Genomic DNA, 23,236 nt, shown 5'->3' on the forward strand with positions numbered 1-23,236 from the left:
TATTTCTTGAAATCCAAAATCATAAGTAGTACTAAACTATGGGATATAGTACAGCTGTTAAGTCTATAACATTGTGCTGTATTTTAAATTTCTTTATATTAGTGGGTTATCTCTTCATGGGATAGACATGTGACTAAAAGAAAATTGACATTAAAACAAATATATGCGTATCAAATCTAATTTCCTAGTTGATTGAACTTCTGAGTGTGTTCCCTGAAAGAGAAAAATGGCTCCATTTCACTAATAAAATTCCCAAACCTTGAAATTTTATAATTTTAAAAGAAATTTAATCACTCAGCAAAAATAGTAGAAAAACTTCAATAGAAGTTTTAGAAGAGTCAATAGTGAGAGATACACCTGAAAGTAATATAAAACAATATTGACTGTCAACTGTAGTTGAAAAATAAAATAAATTCATAAATAATAATAAGTGAGAGTCTTGAAGTTTAATGTAAATATGCTTCAACTCCCCTGTATTTTCTGCGGCTTCCAACTGCTGCTTTATTCAAGGCCCCTCTTCTTGCTATCTTCATCTAGCATCCTAGAGGAAATTTTTCTATGACTATATTTGTTACACTGTCATGTAAGTTATATGTCAGTAGTGTGAAAATATTTCTATTTCTCATTGGTTTTATTTTTTTATCAAAAATTAAATTCTAGCTGTTTTTTAGAATCTTAAAATTGCTAATTCTTTTCTAAAAGTAGTTCTAAATGTCCAGGATGAATTTTATACAGATAAAAGAGATAATTTACCTAAATTATACTATATTGGCAAGTCACTTCCCATATGACCTTTTGCGTATATGTTTTGCTTCAAATTCAGTCATTTTTCAGTTGACTTTCTTGTAAATTTTTTGAATAATAACAGGAAATAATTATACCTTTGTTTCCTACAGTTTTCTAGCCTTATTCTGATTCATCATAAAACTGAAAGAAATTATAAAATGGTCTTTCTCTTAAGTTAGTTTATTTTTTATTTAAACCTGAAGGTATTTAATTCTTCATAAATTTATTTATCTAAAATAATAGGTCTTGAACTTCTGGCTAAGGGACAGTGGAGATTGAAATGGATACAAGCATTCTCCTAATCTTTTTTTTTTTTTTTTAGTAGCAAACTTTTAAATTTATATTCAAACAAATGAGAAACAGCGTACACCTTTATTTATTGCAGAGCTATGTGTTATTATACTGTTGGCATAAGATGTCGTGGGGAGCTTAGGGACTTTCTCATATTGGACAAATTTATATTTATACTGTGAGCTGTTCTGATTTTCCTTTGAATTTCCAAAGTCAGATATAATCAGGATATGGATTAAGCTTCTAGTTTTCTTTATGTTTTTATAATAATTAATTGGCATGCACCTACTATCAATTAAATTATTTTCAGGATTTTATAAAACGCTTGTGCTTTTTTAGAACAAAGTTGTATCAGAGCACAGTATTCAAAAATTGTATACAAACATCAAAAGCCATGGATTAATTAGAAAAGTCCATCATATTTGATAGACCAAATTAAATTTGGGAGGGAGGGGGAACAAGCTAGTCAGTTAGGGAATGAAGGCAGTATGTGTGGATTAAAGGAAAGGAACCAGAAACGTAGTGTAAGGAAAAGCAGACAGCTTGAGATCGTTATCTGTGTATTTTGCACATGTAGGCGCCAGCTCAGTCTCGTAATGTCACGTGAAGCATATTCCCTCTGAGGGAAAGAAGTCAATATCTAATGATGTGAAGGCAAAAAAAAAGTTAGGAAGTTTTTACAGCTTTTAACTGATATTCATGTAATTTTTAAAATGCTTTGTTAGTACACAAGATTTGAAGACTATTAACATCTTAATCTTTGCCAGACATCAGGTCATTTGTTGGGTTGTACAATGTACCATCACCATTCAAGAAATGTTTATTTATTGTGGTTCTCTAAAGGTGTAAAACTATTAAAATAAGGATAAATTTAATATCCAAATGAGGACGGTAAATTGTATCCTTGTGAAATTTTAGCTAAAAAAATTTTAATTGAAATCTTTATTTTAAGACATAATTTCAGTTTTTACCTACTTAATATTTTATACCAAATTTGAGAAGCCTCACATTCTGTTGGTTTCTGTTTGTTGTTTTTGTTTTTAGCAGATGTCCCATACCTTCAAATATTAGAGCAACCTAAACAGGTAAGAAGCTTAAAGGGGTGGGAGCTTTCTCTTTAAATGTTAGACCCATAAGTCTAATATTAATGTCTCAAGCACCAAAAAATAGTAACTGAATTATGTGAAGAAAGTAGCTGACCTAGAAGATCAACAACTTGCCAAATTATGTAACGGCTTCATTCGTCCATTTTACATCTTTCTTAGTTATACTTCAGACCATGTTGAGCCTCAATATATAGTTCTGTAAAACTTTAGTTAATTATAGATCCTTGGTATCTTACTATCTCTACAACTTTGCTTACCAGCCACTCCTAGGAAAGACAGGTCCTCTCCATTCATATGGAAATACACGTACATGCAGCTCATGTACACGGAGTTACATCCATTAGTTGTGTCCATACACATGCAATACTGCCTAGCCTTCCTCCTGCCTTTAGTAGCTCTAGTCTTTTCTGTTCTGTCTTTTGAACACATACCCGAAGATACTAAAACTACCAGTGGGGGATAGATAGTATTAGAACGGACAGTTGAGTTACCTTCCTTCTGGTGTTAACTTTAGACTCACTCAGCTTCTTTGGAGTCAGGAGGGGAGCATTTTATTTCCTCAGGCTCTTCCTGTTACCACTGGATTCTGTAAAGGAAATTGAAGTGGCCTCACCCTGCTGCAAATCTGTGGATAACATTTATTGAAATTGGCTGGGACCGGTGCTATGAAAGAGTAGGAAAGAGAATCTTTAATATCTGCCTATAGATTTCAGTTATTAGGGTATAAAAGGGATGTGCTAGTCCTCTAAAGATTGAATAAATCTCTGAATGGATGTGCTCACCAAATTTGTGTGAGACGGAGGGTGTATATACTTGCTGTCCTGCACTTGTATTACCCAATACCTTTCCTAAATGCTTTTAGTAGCTCCGGTGAGTGAGGGTAGCACTTTTACATTGTGTATCATTTAACAAATGCTAGCTAGATCAAGAACTTAAATAAAAGCTTTTATTGTGGTTACTATAATCATGGCATTATATATGTATTTGGATTTTGGTCAAGATTTAAAGGATATAAATATCTTAACTATGACCAAATAGACTATCCTTAAAGGCTGGACTTAGATAAAAGTTTTTGTTGTGGGGACTGTGATGCCACATGAGACTTTGAGGCATTGTTCTAGTTGCTTGCAGGTGACACATGTTGAGTCCACGGTCTGCTAACATTATTTTCCTTTACTTATGTCTAATTCCATAGTAGCTACTTCTCACAGGAGGTCACCAATTCTCTCAAAGACCCTTCCAGGGGAACTTTATCCCTAGAATCCTGACCTCCTGGAAAATCTTCTAATTGGAAGATCTGGGTAATTTGTGAAACAGAAATCAACTAAAAATTACGTGTCTGCACACCAAAGCATGTTTTTAGATACCCATTTTCAAAAGGGTAGCACTACAATGAGAATTTTAAATGCCATTTTTTATTATGGCTCTAACAGTTATAAGGAACAAATGACATTTATAATTTACCTGCAGGGTTATATATTTCCAAAGTTCAAAAGTTAATTCACTATATATGGAGGTGTAAAAACTCATCTGAGTAAAATAATGTGCTTATTTACCAAACTGATGTTATTTTAATGTCTGATTCCAGTGAAAGTAAGAAGGTTGTAGTCAAGTCAGACTTTCTGACCGGGTGGATGTAGCCTTGCCTTTGAGGTTGATGACTCATTTTAAGCAAATGGAGATACTGAGATGAATGGCTGTGGATTCTCAAACCTTTAATCTCAGAAATTTAGAATCAGAAATACATCTAGACTATGCATTTGAAGACATCCTATCTTCCTTACCAAAAAAAAAAGTAATAAATTTCCACCCTCGGGTTAAAATTCCTTTGGAACTTTACCTACTCTTATGCAACCATGAAAAATATCTATTGTGTGTTTTTTAACTTAAGCAAGCTATTAAGACTCATCTCTTTACTCATATTCTATTTGATACCACTCCCAATAAGATATAAAAGTGCACACGCCTATATTTTTCCAACTGTCCTAAAGGAATTTTGTGATTTGAGATAATGAATTGCTTTATTGCATTTTTTTTAAATAAAAGTTAGAAAAATGTTCTTTTTTCTTTGAAGTTTCTTTGCCACAGTTCTCCCTAGTTCTGACGGAGATGATTCATAGCATAGACCACTAATCTTTAAAATATCCAGTTCTGTTGCATATTATTTAGTGGTAATTACTTCATACTGTTTGAAAACTGAAGTTGTATTTAAATTGAGTAGCAGTCAAGTGAATTTCTGCCTTTATTCTGGAGGCTAACTGTTGCATATGCTGATGCTTTTTCATGCGTTTAGAAATTCCTTTTAATTATTAAAAATAAGCCAACAGCCTTTGTGTACAAAAGGAATAGGGCTGAATTTGTAACTTATTTTTTAGCTTAAATTTTTTGAGAGGCAAGAAGAAGGATTTCTTCTAAATGACTAACCTCACCTCAAAAGATTTCCCTAGTATTTAGGTCCCACTCCAATGAGTCGATCATATACTCCAGACCCATGTGTGACTTGAGGAGCTTTCCTTTACTAGAAAATTTTCTTCAGGCCTTACTCATCCCATGAAACATGCTTTAGTGCTAATCCTCTTTGCAAATCGGGAAGATATCAGAGAGTATAGGGACAGTTACAGATGCCAGAGATTTAAATTCATTCCGGTTCTCTAGACCACTCAGAGACTGTTTCCCAAGACCCTACACAAAGAATAATGAGATGTAGTGCAGTCTGAGGAAGGCAGAAATTTCACATTGGTCAATGAGCTCAAAGCTGTTAAAACCTTTGTGTTTGCCGGCATCGGAGTTGCTGTGAGTGTGCAGGGTAGAGGCCCTCACCAGGTAGCAGTGGGTGTGTGGAGCGCCTCATGGCTTGGTGATCTAGCACTGTTTAGATGAAATCAGTCCCACCGTAAAAGAAAATGACAGATGAGACTATTACTTAAAATATATTGACATACTCTTTTCTCCAAAGGGTGAATTTGAAAAATGAAAAACCGTCCAGTTAGTGAAAGTATAATTATAAACTACTAACACTACCACAAATTGATTTACATCATTATGAAGTTGCGTCTTTCAGTAAATACATTAAGTTCCCTTAATACAATTATGAGATCCATTCTCATAATTGTCCTTGTTTTAATTCTTTGTATACAAATATGTATACTAATTATAATTGTTAGTTTTGTAAATCATAAAATGTTAGAACTAAGATAGACCTTAACATAGTCTAGCCTAATGTCATTTATATAGATTAAAAAACAACAACATGGGACTTGAGTGTTTTTCAGTCCGTAGTGCTTCACATTGTAAAGACTTCCAGCTAACTCTGCATTGATATACATCAGTTGTAAAATTCTAGAATTAATAATATTTAAAGGGACTGGTTTTGGACTCATTCACGTCAGTTCACATAGAGGGTTTGAGCTTGATAATATCAATAATCATAAAATCAAAAAATCTTATCATCTGAGTTATTAAGAGAAGCTCGCCAAATGTAGAGTCTAGCATAGGATGTGTTCTACAACACTGACATGCTATATTTAACGAGGCATTTCTGTGTTCCCTCCTGAACCAACTGTAATCAGAGTAGATAAAGGAATTCCTTTAAGTAAGAGTCAAAGAAGCGTAACTTGGAGTGTGATATGGCCAAGTTCAGAGCTTGGCGGCAGCAATTTGAGATGAAGAGGCTCTGTTTCAAACAAGCTGTAGCATGTCGAGTCCAAGGCTTAAACTAACTCTTCAGCAATTCACTCCCCATGTGTGCACAGCGGCAGAGTTTCTGCAGGGGTAGGGACTTGGGGGTTTTTTGTTTGTTTGTTTTTAAATATATCTTTATTGATTTCAGAGAGAGAAAAGGAGGGGGAAAGAGAGACAGAAACATCAATGATGAGAGAGTCATTGATCGGCTGCCCAGCCCGCAACCCGGGCAAGTGCCCTGACCAGGAATCGAACCCCGATCGCCTGGATCCTAGGTCGATGCTCAACCGCTGAGCCATGCCTGGCCAGGCGGGACTTGGTTTTTAAGCCACTGCTCAGTACACCAATGTTCATAGTAAGATTATGGGAAAAGTGGTTCTCATTTACACAATCCTCTTGCACATATTTCTTGTTTTTTCTCTCTCATCTAATACACAAAAGAATTAAGAATTTGTATATAACTTTGTCCCTGTACCTTTTAATAAGTATTTCCCAGACTTCTTGACTCTGTGCTTGCCTTTGCAGAGAGGATTTCGTTTCCGATATGTCTGTGAAGGCCCGTCCCATGGTGGACTCCCTGGTGCATCCAGTGAAAAGAATAAGAAGTCCTACCCTCAGGTCAAAGTAAGTTCATGACATCTTTCTATGTGGATTTTGGAAGATTTGATTTCCTAGGTGCAAAAGTGAGGAACTGCTTTATATGAATACAATTTGCCTTTGCCCCTAAGCTGAAGTATTCACGTGATTATTACAAATTTTTAAATAGAGATTTGTCTCTTAGCAATAGAGGTGACAGAGTTTAAAACTTCATTATTCTTATTTCCATTTAGTAGAAATTATTTCAACATTAGCTAACCAACTTTTACTATTTCTCCATCACCTTAAAGGGTTAATTGTATACTTCTTGACACTTTAATAAGTTTTTAAAAGAAGTGCTTAATTTCAGCTCTTTAGAGATTTAGTGAAAATGAAACAGATGGCTGAGTTAATGGATTATATGGTATAGTACTTAAGATCATGAATTCAGATCCAGACTGTTACTATCTGTGTGGCTTTGAGTAGGTTATCCAACTCTTCTAAACCTCAGTACCAAAATGCAGAAATGTTGATGGTATGTACTTCATAGAGTCTCTTAGATATTAAATGAGAAAATACATATACATGTATATATGTGTGTGTGTGTGTGTGTATGTACGTGTGTGTGTGTGTGTGTGTCCCACAGAGAGCCTGGAAGTACCACAGGGTCTCTGCTTGAGCAAACGTACATCCACACGTGGTAGTCCCTGGAATTTACGACTTGGTGATATGCCTGTGGTGTGCTTGCTTGAGCCCTTTACACATCTTCAGGTTCTTTTTCTGTTTGTTAATTTAAGAGTAATATCTTTCTCTAAGTTAATTTGAGTTTTTTATTTTCATAAATGGTATATTTCATAGACTGATTGATAGTGGTTTTGCAGATAAGCCTATGAACAATTGCAATTTTGTCATTTATAAAAATTTGTGTTGTTTAATCATTTAAGGCTTCAGCAAAAGGTTATCAACTTAGTTCCCACTAAGGTGTGTGTGCACCTTAGGATATAAGATACTTTTGACTTCAGTTTTTGTGTTGGTTTGTTTTTGCGAGTAGGTGAAGGGCCACAGGCACAGACTCTCAGTAAAATCACGATGTCAAGGAAATTTGTCTTTGGTTTCGCCAGGCTTGTGTTTTGTTTCTCCCATTCCTCATTCTCCACTTCTGGCCCAGGCCTTTCTAATTTCTTACCCCTGTTCCAAAACAAAAGGCAAAATACTGTGATGCTATTCTTTACCTTTTGAATGAAACCCACCCATATGGGTGTATGGGTCCTATCAATAATATTTGCATTTGAGTCTCCTCGCTCTCCTGTGGAATGAAAGATGTTTTTCTTATTCAAGGTTATTAAGCAGGGTAAATATGATGTGTTTGGCTCTTAGGAGACAACAGTCATATGGTCACAGTCCTTTGGAATATAGATGAGGAAAGAGGAACAGCAGTTAAACAAGGGAATAGCAGTATTAAGCACCAAAGATTTGCCAAGTGCTTTGCATATATCACCTCTTCTAATCCTAGTAACAACCTTGGTAGGTTAAAAGTGGAATGCCTATGAGGAAATTGAGGCTCAGAGAGAATTAACTTGCGTTTCTCACAGGATGGGTGGCTCTTTATCCTATAGCTATTACTCACTGAACTCTCACAAGGAATGTGTGCATTTGGGGTGCTGGGGACAGGGACCTAGGGGACAGGAATTGGGAAGACAGTGGTGAAATAAGGGGGAGAGAAGTACAATTCTGGAAACAAGGGAGAGGGGGGCTTAGGGGGCCAAGGGTACTCAGATAATTGAGAGTCATATCCAGTGTTTATCTTTTCAACACGTGTCTGTGTTCCGTATATAGTTATTGTATGTGTTCATGTGTGTGTACTTGTGATAAGGATAATTGAAAGGTACATGATATCAGCATTGACACTCAGTATAATTACTGAGTAATTAACATGAAGGAAAAAACTGGGAGTTTTTTCTGGCCTGGCTCTGTACAGAAATATAAATTATGGTATTTTAATGAACTACTTAACTTCTTTTGCTCTGGTTCTTTTGTAGCTGAGTAACAATTCTTGATACTAACAAGTACATGGCATTAACTTTGTTGTAAATTTATTGTCTAATAAAAAACATTATGCATCCATTAATGCTCAGTCTTCATATATCCCTCTCACATAGTAGTTGCTGCCTTACATTTACAGAATAATTAGAAATGAAACAACCCAGTGGACCTTGGATGTTCTTGTCAAATTTTAGTTTCTTTATTGAGTTTAATACTTAGTGGGAAACACAGATATGTAAACAACTAATAATAAAGGAAGTCAAAATACAAATGTGTAAGTGGGTCGTTATTAAACTTCAGCTACAGCTTTGTTATTTCAGCTACCCATTTATTTTTTATTCATTAATTCAACATATGTGCATTAAGCATTAAGGGTTGTATGGAAAGGAAGAACGGTTTAGAGGATCTGTTAAACACTGGCATTTTTCTCCTAGCCTATCATTGTCCACTGAGAGTTTAAATGACTCTGCTGTTAGTAAGAGTTAAAGGAAGAAGTTTTATCTATCTCAGAAGCTCTTGATCAGAAGGATGGGAGGAGGAAGAGAGAGAGACAACCATGAGATATTTTTTCCAGAGCTCTTCTCCCAATATCACTTTCAATAGTCTTTTCGTAATGAATAGCTGAGGGTGACCTTTCAGTTTACAAGGGGATTTTAAGCCCCCTTTTCCTGTAAAGTTTAGGCCAAGGAAGGACTTGCTCTCAGTGTCTGTCTCATATCAGGAGGCTCTTTACAGTTGTGCATGTCTTCTGCAGTAGGGAACTTGGCACCCGCTCTATGTGAGGCCGTAAGGGAAGCAGTGGGCAGATACAGCTAGATCGGGGCTTCTCTAACTCAGCACTGTTGACATTTTGGGCCAGAAAATCCTGTTGTAAAGGGCTTTGCAGTGCATTAGAGGATATTCAACAGCATCCTTGGCTTCTACCCTTAAGAGGCCGATAACATCCCTACAGCTGTGACAACCAAAAATGTCTCCAGACGTTGCCAGATGTCCCCTCGGGGGCAAAATCACCCTAGTTGAAATCCGCAGCTCTAGATGCACTGTCGAATCACCCTTAACCTTTGTCCTTTGCATGCTTTTCTGCTCTAAAGCTGTAGCACATAGGTTACAGGCAATTGCCTAAGCGTATTATTTTACAAACGCACTTTTCCTGATTATTAGTAGATACTTATTTTCAAGATGATGATCATGGTGACTGTTTAATTTCTTCTAGAACCTCTGAGCTAGTGTAGTTGGATATGAAGGAGAAAGACAGAAAAGAGAAGAAAAACCATATGTTAAGTGCTCCATATTCTATGATAACTGTGTATCTAAAAGTTAACATAGGAGTTCTGTTGGCTCTTGGCATAAACTGTTGCAGAAGAGAAAGTGAAAGTGGAGAGGGCTTCAGTCAAGGCTGTGAGCCTGCAGAGCAGCTGTGTGAGGGGTGGGAGCAGAGCATCTCTGGGTGGTCCTCAGCCGGCCTCCAGTGGAGGGAGGCATAAGGGAAAGTGCCCCCACTTACCCTCAGAAGCCACTCCACAGGGCTTCGAAGGGAGGGCGTTTACATTTACTGGGGGGAAAATGATATTTCTGAAATTTACATATGCTAATATTGAATAAAATACATTTGTTCAGGCTTAACAGTAAAATGTTATGGGCTCTGGTTTTTCCTCACCTACATACAACCCCTTGCTCTTCTCTCCCCTCCAGCTTCGGTGAGGTCACACCACTCCCATGAGAGGCCCTGAAACGCAGGCGGTTCAGTGTGCACTCGGCCATATGCAGGCGGCAGTAAGGGATTGGGGCCAACCAGAAAGCTGTTGGGGCTGGCTGTGGTTTGGGGGTGCAGACCCCCAACTGTACTTTACGGACCACATAAATATATAACCTGCTTGGCTTACTCTCTTGCTGATTGTCCAAATATGCCTCAGGCTAAATCAATTTAAAACTAACTCTAGGAGACTACCCCAATCCTCCTCTTTCTACTGAAATTTTGTCCCATATTTCGAAACCCTATTTCAGATAAGCTCGCTGTAGGCTAAGCTTAGGTGCTGTCTCACCATGTCGAGATGATTTCTAGAACTCAGGCTTCTGGGCCATCTGGTGCTCTGCATGTTTATTTCATGTCAGAGAACCCCCATCAGCTCCCTAGAGTTTTGCTGTGTAAGTCGTCACATTCGCTTTTAACATTTTTAATTATAAAAGATTTCAAGCATATAGAACAGTTAATAACAGACACCAAGTATCACCGTCTCAGTTTACTGCATATTAACATTTTACCATATTTGCTTCTGAGCTTTCTCCCTCTTTCTAAACTAAAACATAGTTGCAGCTAAAGCCCCACGCATTCAACACTTTTCCTTTCTTCATACATAAACCTCTGTTCTGAGCTTTCGTTCTCTGATACGTTCTTACTGGCTTAGACCTTTTTCAGGGCAAATAAGAGTTAAAACCGGGCTCCACTGAAGATTGGTGTTCACTCTGATCCTATTGATTCCTCTTTATTATCTAGATAAAAAATTTTCATTCACAATGTGGAGTTTATTCTGACTCTTACAGCAAAATATAATAATAATAGAGAAAAATCTAAGTAAAGTAAATATACAGTCTAACGCTTTTGTCTTGCTTGTTTAAAAAAAAAGAAGAAAGAAAAGCTTCCTATGTTAAACAGTAATCTATTATGCTGTCCTGTAAAGTTTCCCTTTAAAGTTTTCTTGGTTCTAATTTCATCAGAGAGCTCCTAATGGCAGAGACTGGCAGAAAAGCACAGGCACCTTCCTTGAGGCCAAGCTTGTCCCTGCCTGTCTTTGACTCAGCAAGGAGTGCCAGGGAAGGCTTATTTCCTTCTTTTTCCCGAAAGTTATGCATGAGATTTTTATTAATCAAACTGCCTTCCTCTTCACAGAGGTAGAAAGGCGCCAAAAGGAGCAGCCCCATGTGAGAGGCTTCAGAAGGCCTCCCTGATTCTCTTCCCGAGCGGCCTGAGAGCACCCGTTCTCGGCTGCTGTGACATCCTTTGGTGTGGTTCACCCCATGCCAGACAGAATTCAGCATCGGGAACCTTGAATCTAAAATACAAATAGTTCCCCTGCGGTATTCTTATTTTCTCTTCAGTTATAAATATCAAATGCAACAGACTACGACTTGAAACACAGCTGATGCAAGTGTAACTATTTTTAGTCAAATGTTTTCTGAAAGCTGGTTCTCACATATGTTTCCTTTCCTGAGTGTGTTTATGTTGAACAGAAGGCATGTGATGAAATGTTTAGGTCAGCATCAGCTTTTTTGTTGTTTCCCCCCTCCCAACCCAAATTAACTTTTTAAAAATCAATTCTTGGTGCCTCTCACTTAAAAATCCTAAATGCTAAGCTCTATCAAGGTCAAATAAAGACTGGCTGATCTGCTGTGGCATTTAAGGATATCACATATCCTTACATAACCTCCCTTTCCTTTGTGTGGACTTGTCTGATTTGGGAGGTTTGCCGTTTTAAGGATCTAGTTGTAATACCAATTTTGAATAATTTAATCTGATTCAATTACTAAAAACAACAGGGAAGAAGATCACCAGCAATCAATAGGCAAGCATATAGAACCTGGTTCATAGCACTTATTAAAATGTCCATCAACACTCCTAACCTGTTTGCTATTTGCATATGTTAATAATGGGAAATCGCCATACCCCCTACGGACATTGCCCGCTGCTGTACAGATTGAAGAGAAGGGCTTTGTAATCTGGATCCCTTTTGGTGGTTTCAGAGGGATTTTGGACTTCTGAATTTATATGTAGAATTTTATGTATATGTATATATACTTTTCTGGGGAGTATATCTTTTTATCAGCTTTTCAAAGGAAAGGACTCAAACATGGTTAAAAACCAGTGCTGTAGAGTACATACATGTTACTTTAGCTTTTTGACAACAGCTAATTGAAAAACTGGTGTATATATAAATGTCTTTTCATTTTTTTTAATTTTTAATTTTTGTACTTTTAAATCGTACTTATATTTTTGAATTTTTTATCCATTCTGACCAAGTTGAAACACTTCAGATTGCTCAACACAAAGCCCAGCAATGCCTCTCCTCACTTCAGGTGTAGGGTAGAAAGGAGAGGAGACTTCGTATCAGCAGCCAGTAAAGGTGAATAGGTTCCACTGCTTTTTCTCTCTTGCTCTTCCATAGATTAAGCATGAAGTTATCCAATAATGGTTCAAACCAAAAGACAGAAAACCATTCATTCAATCAATATTCACTGAGCACTGTGTCAGGTCCTGCTCTAGGCAAGCAGACAAAACTGCCATGTGTAACCACAACGAGACTTCTAGGTAATTTTTCTTTCAAGTAATCAGAAGTTTTGCATTTGGCCCCTAGAACAAAATATTACCATGTAGAATGTTTATAAAAATAGACCTCCGGGTTCACTGTATGTATTCATAGTCTCCATTATAAACTAGAGGAAGCTACTCATTAGAGGAAGCCTCTAGCCTAGATCGTAGCTGTGAAAACCCTTAGAAGTGATCGGAAACACAGTCTCCTTGAATTCACAAATTGTCTGAATTTTAGTTTCCTTTTTGCCTGTCCTGGCATAGTGACCTCCCTCTGTTGGCCATCCTCGTGTTTCTTCCCTCTACCTTTCCTTAAATACCTGATTGTTCCTGGGACCATTGTTGATTCTGAAGCGAATCTCTGATGGCTTCTTCTAACCCCAGTAGTCCCCGTGAAGATTGCATAGCATCGCCTCCTTCCATTCAGGAATCTGAGTCTCACTAACTCACATAATGAGTATTCTTCTTGATAAGGTAAGAATATACCGAAGTTCTGCAGCCCCAAATGCATACTACCTCCTCCTTCACAGACAGACGTTTTCAATCTGTCAGCAGGTGAGGCTGTAAACTTCCCCGCAGTCTCAATCTGTCATCCTCTCACTCCAGGTAGATTCCAGGTAGGTTCCAGGTCAAAATTCCTCTAGCCTACGTTTATCTCTCTGAGGTCTCATGAGGTGGACTGGAAGAGCATGCAGACTTTCATAGACAGTGCCTCTCACCTTTAAGTCCCCATTCACCCAACAGAATGATCACAAGAATAGCTTGCTGTGCTTACTTACGTATCTCATTTAGTCATGACAACCACCCACTGAGGTAGGTTCTATGGTCCTCATTTTAAAAATGAGGAGATTGAAGCCTAGAGAAGGCAAAAAGCTTACTCTCCGTCTCATAGTCTTTCAGAGATGGAGCCCAAGATTTCAGTTCAGGCAGTATTATTTAAGATTCTACACTCTTAATCATTAATTATCATACTATTAAGGGTCTATCTCTATTTGTGGGGGTCCTTTAAAGCTGTGGTTCTTGATCATGGGTGTGCATCAGTATCACCAAGAATATTCTAACATATCACAATGGGTCATTTAGCCAATCTTGGATTATGAAATCATTTCTAAGTACTCATGTCATATAATGACAAGGTATAACAACAGATGAATGGCTAGGTAAACTGTGGTATAACCAGGAATAGAATATTATGTCACTGTTTTCCAAAGTAATTATGAAGGTTCTGTACAACATGGGAAACTGTCTGACCTAAGGCTGAGGGAAAAAAAGCAAGATTCCAAATTGAAATCACAATTGCTGAAAGGATTTAACTCGGTGAAAGAGTTAAAATCAGGATTAGAGATAGCTGAAGAAAGAATTATCAAAATGAAAAATAGATCTGAAGTAATTTTGTGGAATGTAGCACAGAGACAGAAAACTTGAAAGAAAGGGTGAGCTACAGGGCACAGGAGAAAGTAACAGGTGTCTAATTGATGTGCTGGAAGGAGGTAATAAAGCTGCAGATTTCTGGTCCTACACTTAGAGGTTCTAGGTCTGGGGTGAGGTTCGGGTGGCTTGTGGACCACACTTTTAGGTTGTAAAGAATTAGCCCTGAAGTCAGTTAGGGCTGGGCATGATGTTGATTCCTAGTTTTGCCACTTACCAGCAGTGGTATTTAACCTGGCCAAGTCTCAATTTCTGCATATGTAAAGTTGAGGTAAATACTACCTAATTCATAGGATATTTGTATAAGTTTTGTTCAATGCATGGCACCTAGTAAGCACTTAAAAATGATAGTTGCTTCTATTTTTATATGCCCACATACATTATTTTGAGTATTGAATGACAACTTTGCTGATTGGTGTATGGAACCATGGATCTACACAAAAGCTTCACCAGTCCACTCATTTATTTTCAGCACAAGCTCACTAATTAGTTTTGCTTCCACTCTGTTTTCACCATGCCCTTCCTTCTTTCTGGGGTTATTAAGGTGGGAGATTGAATACAGATGCTATGCCAAAAGCTTACTTTTAGATACAACACATGATTTCTTACAAAAATCTTATAGGTAGCAGGAGGCCAGAAAGGAATTTATTAAATTCTTGTTAGGCTCTTTGTTTTCAATTAGGCGCTATACATGTACAAATCTGCATGTGTATTTTATTAGTTTCCTAAGGTTACCATAACAAATTACCACAAATTGGGTGGTTTAAAGCAACAGATATTTATTCTCTCACAATCCTGGAGGCTAGAAGTCCAAAATAAGGTTGTCAGCAGGGCCATGGTCCTCTGGTGGCTCTAGGGAAGAATCCCCCCTTATCTCTTTCTAGCTTCTGGTGGTGCTGGCAATCCTTGGCATTGCTTAGCTTGTAGCTGCATCACTCCAGTTTCTTCCTGTCTTCCCATGGCTGACCTCTCTCTGTCTCTCTGTGCCTGAATCTCCCTGTCCTCTCTCTTAGAAAGATCCCAATCACTGCATTTAGGCCCCACCATAATCCAGTTGACCTCATCCTAATTATATCTGCAAAGACCCTATTTCTAAATAAGGTCACATTCTGAGGTTCTGAGTGGACATGAATTTTGGGGGGACACTAGTCAATCCGTTACAAGTATATTATGGTATTAAGCTTAAAAACCAGTTGTCCTGAAAATATGAAAAATGACCATTTTAACCCCATGGTGCACTAGGAAAGACATTTACAAATACCCATGATGTTCCCTTATATATCATTATTATATATTTAGGGAGCAGTAGAAAAACCTTTCAAGTTAAAGAAGCTTGCCAGTATTTTGAATAATTTGTTTAAGAAAGTAATTCCCAAAGAATTTATGTGCATATATACACAACCCAAGGACGTGGACAGTGGTGGGGAGAGGGAAGGAACGGGGCGGAACGGGTCATTGGGGAGAAAAAGGGACATCTGTAATATTTTAAACAATAATAAAATAAAATAAAATAATAAAATAAAAATTAAAAAAGAAAGAAAGTAATTCCCGTGGTATTCCCCCATTGAGTAGATGATGGGCCTTAAATACAGTGGTGTGCTGGTAAATGTTTAATAACTGGTTCTCCTGGTCAATTTCAAGTTATCAACATGAAGTCAACTGGCTTACAAAATTTATGAAAATTTAACAGTCATCTCTTGTGAGCGGGTCAAGCCAACTCTAGCATACCACTGCAAGAGTTCATAAAGAAAAGAGATATGAGATCACAGCCTAGACAGTAACCCAATGAGCAGTAGTCAGATCAAGAGAAGATAATAAATTGCTTCATATAAGGTTCTCTATTCATGTATTATATAATACCAGGGACTTTGCAGGATCTGAGTAAACCCATTAAGTTGCTAAAGTGGAGACAAGTGTCATATAGTAGTTAAGTTGAGCTGTGGTTTAGTGAGCAAAATACCATACTTAAATGCAAGCTAGATCTTATTTGAGATTGTGCCCTTTGTAAAGATGGTATGATCTTCAACAAGTCACTTAATCACTTCCAACTTTATTTTCCTCATTTATAAGATGAACATAAAAATACCTACCTCACAGGAATAGTATTAGGATTAAATGAAGGAATTGACATAAAAGCACCTAGCACAATCCCTGGCATGTCTGTAGCATTACGTGTTCATTATGGACATATTTGTTTAAATAAATAAAAAATCATGAAAAATGCCTATCAAATGTTGGTTAGCTCCATGAAGACAGGGATTATTTTTTTTCTCTTTTGTTCTACTGCTGCATCTCCAGTACCTGAGAATAATATCTAGGTAATATATGTAATAATATCTAAAGTAGGTGCTATAATATCTATAGCTCTTCCCAAAAGAAGCACTAGTACTATCATGATGTAGCTAAAGAAGAGACAGATACATGATAAAATAATGAGAGGTGGTTATTGGGAACAACCAGCGTCCTTAATCAGCCTTCAGGGCTCCTCCAGCTACTGTTCCATCTTGCTCGCCCCATCTTACCAGCCTTCCTTTCCTTCTCCCCTACCTCTCCTGACTAGGGACCAGGGGATCTGTGTCCTCGTCCCAGTGAGTTAGAACACTGTAACTTAAGCATGTTAGGAAACTTTTCAGAGTTGAAATGTGCTTTTTCTGCTTCAGTTTCCCTATCCATTGGTATCTTTCCATGGCAAGTAAGAGGAAAAATAACTAAAATTAAGCAATAATGGAAATTTGTTTAAAAAGCTGAAAAGTCCAAAGGAAGAGCTAGCTAGCATCAAACTCCACTGGATTCAGAGCTGCCACTATACCTGTGACTTATCTCTGTCTCTCAGCTCTGACTTGTGTAGGTTCCCATCTTCTGCTCCAGAAAGTGGCCCCAGCAGCTCCAGGCTCACTCTGTTAGGGAACCAAGTCCTGCAGCAGAGTCTGCTTTCCTGGAAGCTGAAACAAAGGTTGCAGAGGTTCCAGGATGTAGGTTTCTAGGCCCTCATTGGTCTGCGTTGTTTCTTGGCCCACGCCTGGAGGTGTCACTGGGTACAGGGAATGTGGGACAGAGTGATTGTGTTAACAGCCACTTCCGGGCTACACCCCTGGATCTGGCAGTGGGATTAGCTGCACCACAAACATATGGACTCAAACAAAAAACATGAATACTGGTGAAATTTTAAAATTCAGAATAGCAAACAATTAATTTATCGCCAGTGAACAGACTAAGATTTCTAAAGCCCTTTTATTACTGAAATTGTGTGACCCTGGACCAGACTGGAGAATGTCTAGTCTGTGTGGGGTTTTTTGTGTATTTTTTAAGTAAGAACTAGTTCTTTATTTAAAAGTATCAGATCCATTTAATAAACATTCAAGTAACACAATCTATAGTGAAAAGTAAGTTTCCATTCTATTCAAGAACCCCTCTTCTCCCAGGAAAGAGGACTGTTATGAATTTCTTGAATAGGTTTCCAAAAATATTTCGTGCATATACAGGCTTATGTGTGTTCATTTATGTGTATAAGAACATGTGTATGTATGTATACATCCCAATACATATAAAACATAAACTATAAAGCATATGCATTTATACACACATATTCTGTTAATCTATAAAATACTGTTCCTCTTTAATAGGCTCATGGTATTCTTGCGTGTCTCTATTACTATTCCTCTTATTGTCTCACAGTTACTTAACGTGCCTGTCTCCTCATCTCTAGACTTTATTTCTTGAGGGCAGGCAGCATGTCTCATTCTTCATGATCTATTCTCCTGTTGGTAAACGTACCACAAATATTTGCTGAATTATACTGAATTCTTTGGGCACTCAGTTGTTGCTCTCCATTTAAAAATACAAATTTAAACGTAAATAGAAGTTTAACTTGTTTAACTAGTTAAAAAGTGTTCAACTAGCTAAAACTTGAGCGAGGACAGCTTCTCTTCCTCCGTTTCCTCCCTCTTAATGGCTTTAAGTAGCACGTATACTATGCTGATGACTTTAACTTCTTTTCTCCAGCCTAGACTTCTGTGAAATCAAAGCTCCAGCCTTAGCTGCTTGAGTGACATTTTCATTTGGATGTCTGACAGACATGGCCAAATCTGAATTCCAACTCTTCCCCACCAATCTGCTGCTCCTAATATCTTGCCCTCCTCAGAAAATGGCAGCTCTATCCCCTCAGTTACTTGGGCCAAATTCCTTGGAGTTATCCTGAACTCCTCTCTTGTTCTCGTAATCCAGCGGGTAACCCTGTTGACTGTGCTTTCAGAACTTAACCCGAATCGAATCACTTGTCACCACCTTTACTGCTGTGACCCTAGTAGTACAAGCCACTATCCTCAGCATCCTTTACCCAGTGGTTTTGTGTGTGTGTGTGTGCGTGTGTGTGTGTGTGTGCTCACTGTCACGCCCACTCTGTGTTGAGCATCCACACCTGGCATTCTGTGCACACTGCTGGGCACCACATTTGTAGAGAAATAGAAGCAAATGTGTGTACAGAGCGCAATGGTGATAGAACTCAAACCTTTCTCAAAAAAGGAATAGTCGTTGAGCCTGAGAACATTGATAGCCTGGAGAAGGCTGTATTAAGGAGCAGTGAGGGGAAGCCCCGGGAGAGAGGTTTCAGTGGTCTTCTGCCTGAGGGTGGAATGTATACCCTCAGGATGAAGTTCATTGTCACTGGACTGCTTCAAAAATAAGCTGGAAGGCTACCGGGCAGGGGTGCTAACTTGTGTTAAGATCCTTCTCGATCAGTCAATTATTTTTGTTTATGCCTTTAAAAAGATTTTCTACTTAATAAATTGTAACTTCGTAATAAGGGAAAATCAAAATTTGGTTATAGAGCAGTTAAAATTTTCTGACCAGTCCCTAAAAATAATAGAAACTAACAGCTTACGGAACATTTCGTTCAAGCATCAAAGTTTTTATAAATGTTCTGTAAGCTGTTAAAGCTTACGATTTATTTCATATACTTTGTGTTTTAGTTTACTTATAGAGGCTTAAAGTGCTGCCATTTTTACAAATTACTAGCTGATGTTATCCTAGAGCTTGTTAGAAATTTTGGTGTTTCCCCCTCCCTCCTTCTGCTTGCATCATAGTATGTAGATGGTACAATGTGCTGGTTAACCTCAGTCTGACACTTAGATCGGTTTTCTCTTTTGCCCTGTCAATGTCTGGGATGTAAATTAACCAACAATGGCAACAAGAAATCAGACAAAGAAAATTTCCCAGTTCTACTCGTAATTCTCCTAATTTAGTAGGGGTTTTCCACAGGAAATCACAGAAGAATAATTGAAATTTTTTATCTTATGTACTTTCCTTCTGAAGAAAGGAACAGTTCATTGTTTTCTTCCCAAAGTGGTCCAAATTCTTGTATAAGCAGCTGTATTTACTATAGTGCAAATTAAGTGCTACATAAAATGAGGTCTCTAAATATTTTCAGTCATTGAGAGCCAATTATTTAATTACGTCTCTAACCAGTGGATTTCAGTGAAAGCGATAGAATCGGTTTTCCAATCAAGAAAAAAATATCATGAGGATGATTGTATGCTTTTAAGAAGAAAGAAATCGGTGATGTTTATTCTTTTGTATTTTTGAATTTTTTACTAAATTTACTGGGGTAACAATTTACTGTAAATGTTACATAACATGTTATATAAACTTCAGGTGTACACCTTCATAATACATCTGTAGACTGCATGGTGTGCTGACCACCCAGAGCCTAGTCTCCTTCCGTCACCATGTATTTGGCCCCCTTTACCCTCTTCATCCCTCCCCCACCCTCCTTCCCCTCCGGTAACCACCATTCTGTTGTCTGTATCTATGAGTTTGTTTTTGTTTGTATGTTTGTTTTGTTTGTTCAGTTTTTGCTTTTTGTTTTATATCCCACATAGGAGTGAAATTATGTTTTTTATTCTTATTTCACTTAGCATGATACTCTCAAGAGCCATCCATGTTGTTGCAGTATTTCATCTTTATAATGACCGAGTAACATTCCATTGTGTATATGTACCACTTTTTTATCCAGTCGTTCGCTGAAAGACACTTTGTTTCCATTTCTTGGCTATTTTAAATAATGCTGCATTGAACATAGGGATACATGTATCTTTACAAATAAGTGTTTTCAAATTTTCAGGTGGATACCCAGAAGAGGGATTGCTGGGTGATATGGTATCTCTATTCTTAATTTTTTGAAGAAGTTCCATATTGTTTTCCATACTGGCTGCACCAATTTACATTCCCAGCAGCAGTGTGCAAGGGTACCCTTTTCTGCACATCCTCACTAATATTTGTTTGTTTGTTTTTTCTAATTGATAGTACCCATTTTAACAGGTCTGAGGTGGTATTTCACTGTGGTTTTGGTTTGCATTTCCCTTATAGCTAGTAAATTTGAGCATCTTTTCATGCATCTGTTCGCCATCTGTATGTCTTCCTTGGAAAAGGATCTCTTCAGGTCCTCTGCCCATTTTTTTCAGTTGGATTGGCTTTTTTTGTTGTTGAGTTGTTTGAGTTCTTTATGTATTTTAGATACTAGCCCCTTATCGGAGGTATCATTTGCAAATATCTTCCTCCATTCACTTGGTTGCCTCTTTGTCTGTTGAGGGTTTCTTTGCTGTGCAGAAGATTTTTTGTTTGATGTAGTTCCATTTATTTATTTTTGCTTTTATTTCCCTCTCCTTTGGGGTCAAGTTCACACAAATCTGAGACCAAGGTCCATAAGTGTAGTGCCTATGTTTTCTTCTATTTATTTTATTATTTCCCATCTTTTATTCAGTTATTTAACCCATTTTGGATAATTTATGTGTCTGGTGTAAGACAGCATTCTAGTTTCATTGTTTTGCATGTGGCTTTCCAGTTGTTTCAACATTTATTGAAGAGACTTTTCTTTCTCCATTGTATGTTTTTGGCTCCTTCATTGAAAATTAATTTGCCCATACGTGTGGGTTTATTTCTGGGCTCTCAGTTCTGTTTCATCAGTCTGTGTGTCTGGTTTTCTGCCAGTGCCACACTGCTTTGATTATTGTAGCTTTGCAATATAGTTTGAAATCAAGGCGTGTGATACCTCTGGCTTTGTTTTCTCAGGATTGCTTTGGCTATTTGGGGTCTTTTGTGGTTCCATACAAATTTGAGGATTTTTTTGTGTGTTCTATTTCTGTGGAAAACCCCATTGGGATTTTGATGGGGATTCCATTGAATCTATGGATTGCTTTACATAATATGGCCATTTCAACAATGTTAATTCTTCCAATCCATGAACATGGAATGTGATTCCAAGAAATCAGTGATATTTAACCTCAGGTAATTTAATTATCACAGAGACCAAAGATATCCTTAATAATCTCAAATTAAGTTTGAGTCAAAAATAATATGTTGAGAAATTTTTAAATTATTTCAAAAGAATGTTAAAAAGCACATCAATAATTTCTGTTTTAATAAACACATAAATCAGAAACCCAATATTTTTTATTTTGGACAAACTTCAATCATACCTTACATGTGGTCTGATTCTTCTAATTATTTTTATGTAGTTTGTAAGGATTTTTTTTTAAACTTTGTAAATTAAAATTTCTCATTCTGTCTTTGTTTTGTTTTTTGTCTTTCTCCCCCCCCCCACACACACACACACTTGTAATGGAATCATTTCTGACATATCCCCCAGAAAGGACAATTGTTTATTATCAGGACTTAATAACCAGGGCAGGCCCCTCCTTGGATTTACTGAACATAAACACTTTGGGTACTTAATATTAGTTTTAATGACAAAAGTTGAAATCTTTGCCTAACATAAAGGTTTTTCTTTGTCTCTAAATTTTGATTTCCATGCTATCAGAGGCCCCATTACAACAGGTAATTTGAGTGTTAATTGTATATGTTTTCTCAGTATGTAATTGTGGTGAAATGTAAAATGTTCACAATTTAAAAATTAAATTTACATATTAGGTCACTTCCAACTCAGAAATTCTGTGATTTTAAACTTTTGTTTGTTTGTTTTCAGTTTTAAAATGTGATCTTTGGATGTTGTCCTATGTGTCCTATACTGATGACTAGGAATCATAGAATTTTAGAGCTGGAAGACACGTTAGACGCTATCTAGTGATTTTGCAAGTGAAGAACTGAGAGGCCCAAACAGGTTAGGTGACTAACACAAGATCATAGCAGTAACTGGTGACTGGAACTCTTGCCACTTACTGGAGCCTTAAAAATTAACCCAGATGTTCTTATCTGAAAACTTGCAGAGTTCAGGAGAACATCTTCCACAAGTTTAAGAATTTTGAGGCATTTCTATTCAGTGCAGTTTACTCAAACTCTATTAACTGTGTTGTTTTCTCCAAACCTAGGATCATACTTGAAAATAAATTACAACTTTGGGTAGGGTAAACCTTCATGGTTTAGCACACCTGGAATATTTTTCAGCCACTTAGAGGTATAAACTGACGCTTGAAGCAAGGACTGTTTTCCAGTGGGAGGGCGAGTCTGTCTTGGGGTGCTGCTGGGGAAAGCCTTCCTGTGCAGCTGCCTGGGCAAAGTCCAGGCGGGATGGTGAATGAGACCCGCTGTCCAGATTACACAGCACCTGAGGCTAAGGCAGCTCCTCTCCTCCTCCCAGCCTCATTTCTGTTTTACCTGGAACCAGCTTTTTAAAAATATATATATTGAATTTATTGGGATGACATTGGTTAATAAGATTATATATGTTTTCAGTGTACGGTTCAATAATACATCATCGGTATATTGCATCGTGTGTTCACCATCCAAAATCAAGTCTCCTTCCATCACCATTTATCCCCCCTTTACCCTTTCTACCTCCCCCAACCACTCTTTCCCTCTGGTAATCACCATACTACACTGTCTGTGTCTATAGGTTTTTTTCTTTGCTCAATCCCTTCGCCTTTTTCACCCAGCCCACCAGTCCCCCTCCCTCTGACAGCTGTCAGTCTGTTCTCTGTATCTACGAGTCTGTTTCTATTTTGTGTGTTAGTTTATTTTGTTCCTTAGATTCCACATGTAGGTGAAATCATATGGTACTTGTCTTTCTCTC

General features: G+C 37.5%; 1 protein-coding gene across 2 annotated transcripts in view; it reads left to right on the forward strand.

Moving 5' to 3' along the window:
• The window catches only part of NFKB1 (nuclear factor kappa B subunit 1), a 122,316-nt gene that overhangs the window by 29,295 nt on the left and 69,785 nt on the right, over window positions 1-23,236 (forward strand). Inside the window, exons 4-5 of one of the 2 annotated variants that reach the window (XM_081116996.1) lie at window positions 2,122-2,162; window positions 6,390-6,488. In XM_081116996.1, the coding sequence (XP_080973122.1) occupies window positions 2,122-2,162; window positions 6,390-6,488 (140 nt within the window). The remainder of the gene's footprint in view (window positions 1-2,121; window positions 2,163-6,389; window positions 6,489-23,236) is intronic. The other variant, XM_081116997.1, reaches the window with a different exon arrangement.

Source organism: Miniopterus schreibersii (assembly GCF_964146895.1).
Source record: "Miniopterus schreibersii genome assembly, chromosome: 1".
Taxonomy (NCBI): domain Eukaryota; kingdom Metazoa; phylum Chordata; class Mammalia; order Chiroptera; family Miniopteridae; genus Miniopterus; species Miniopterus schreibersii.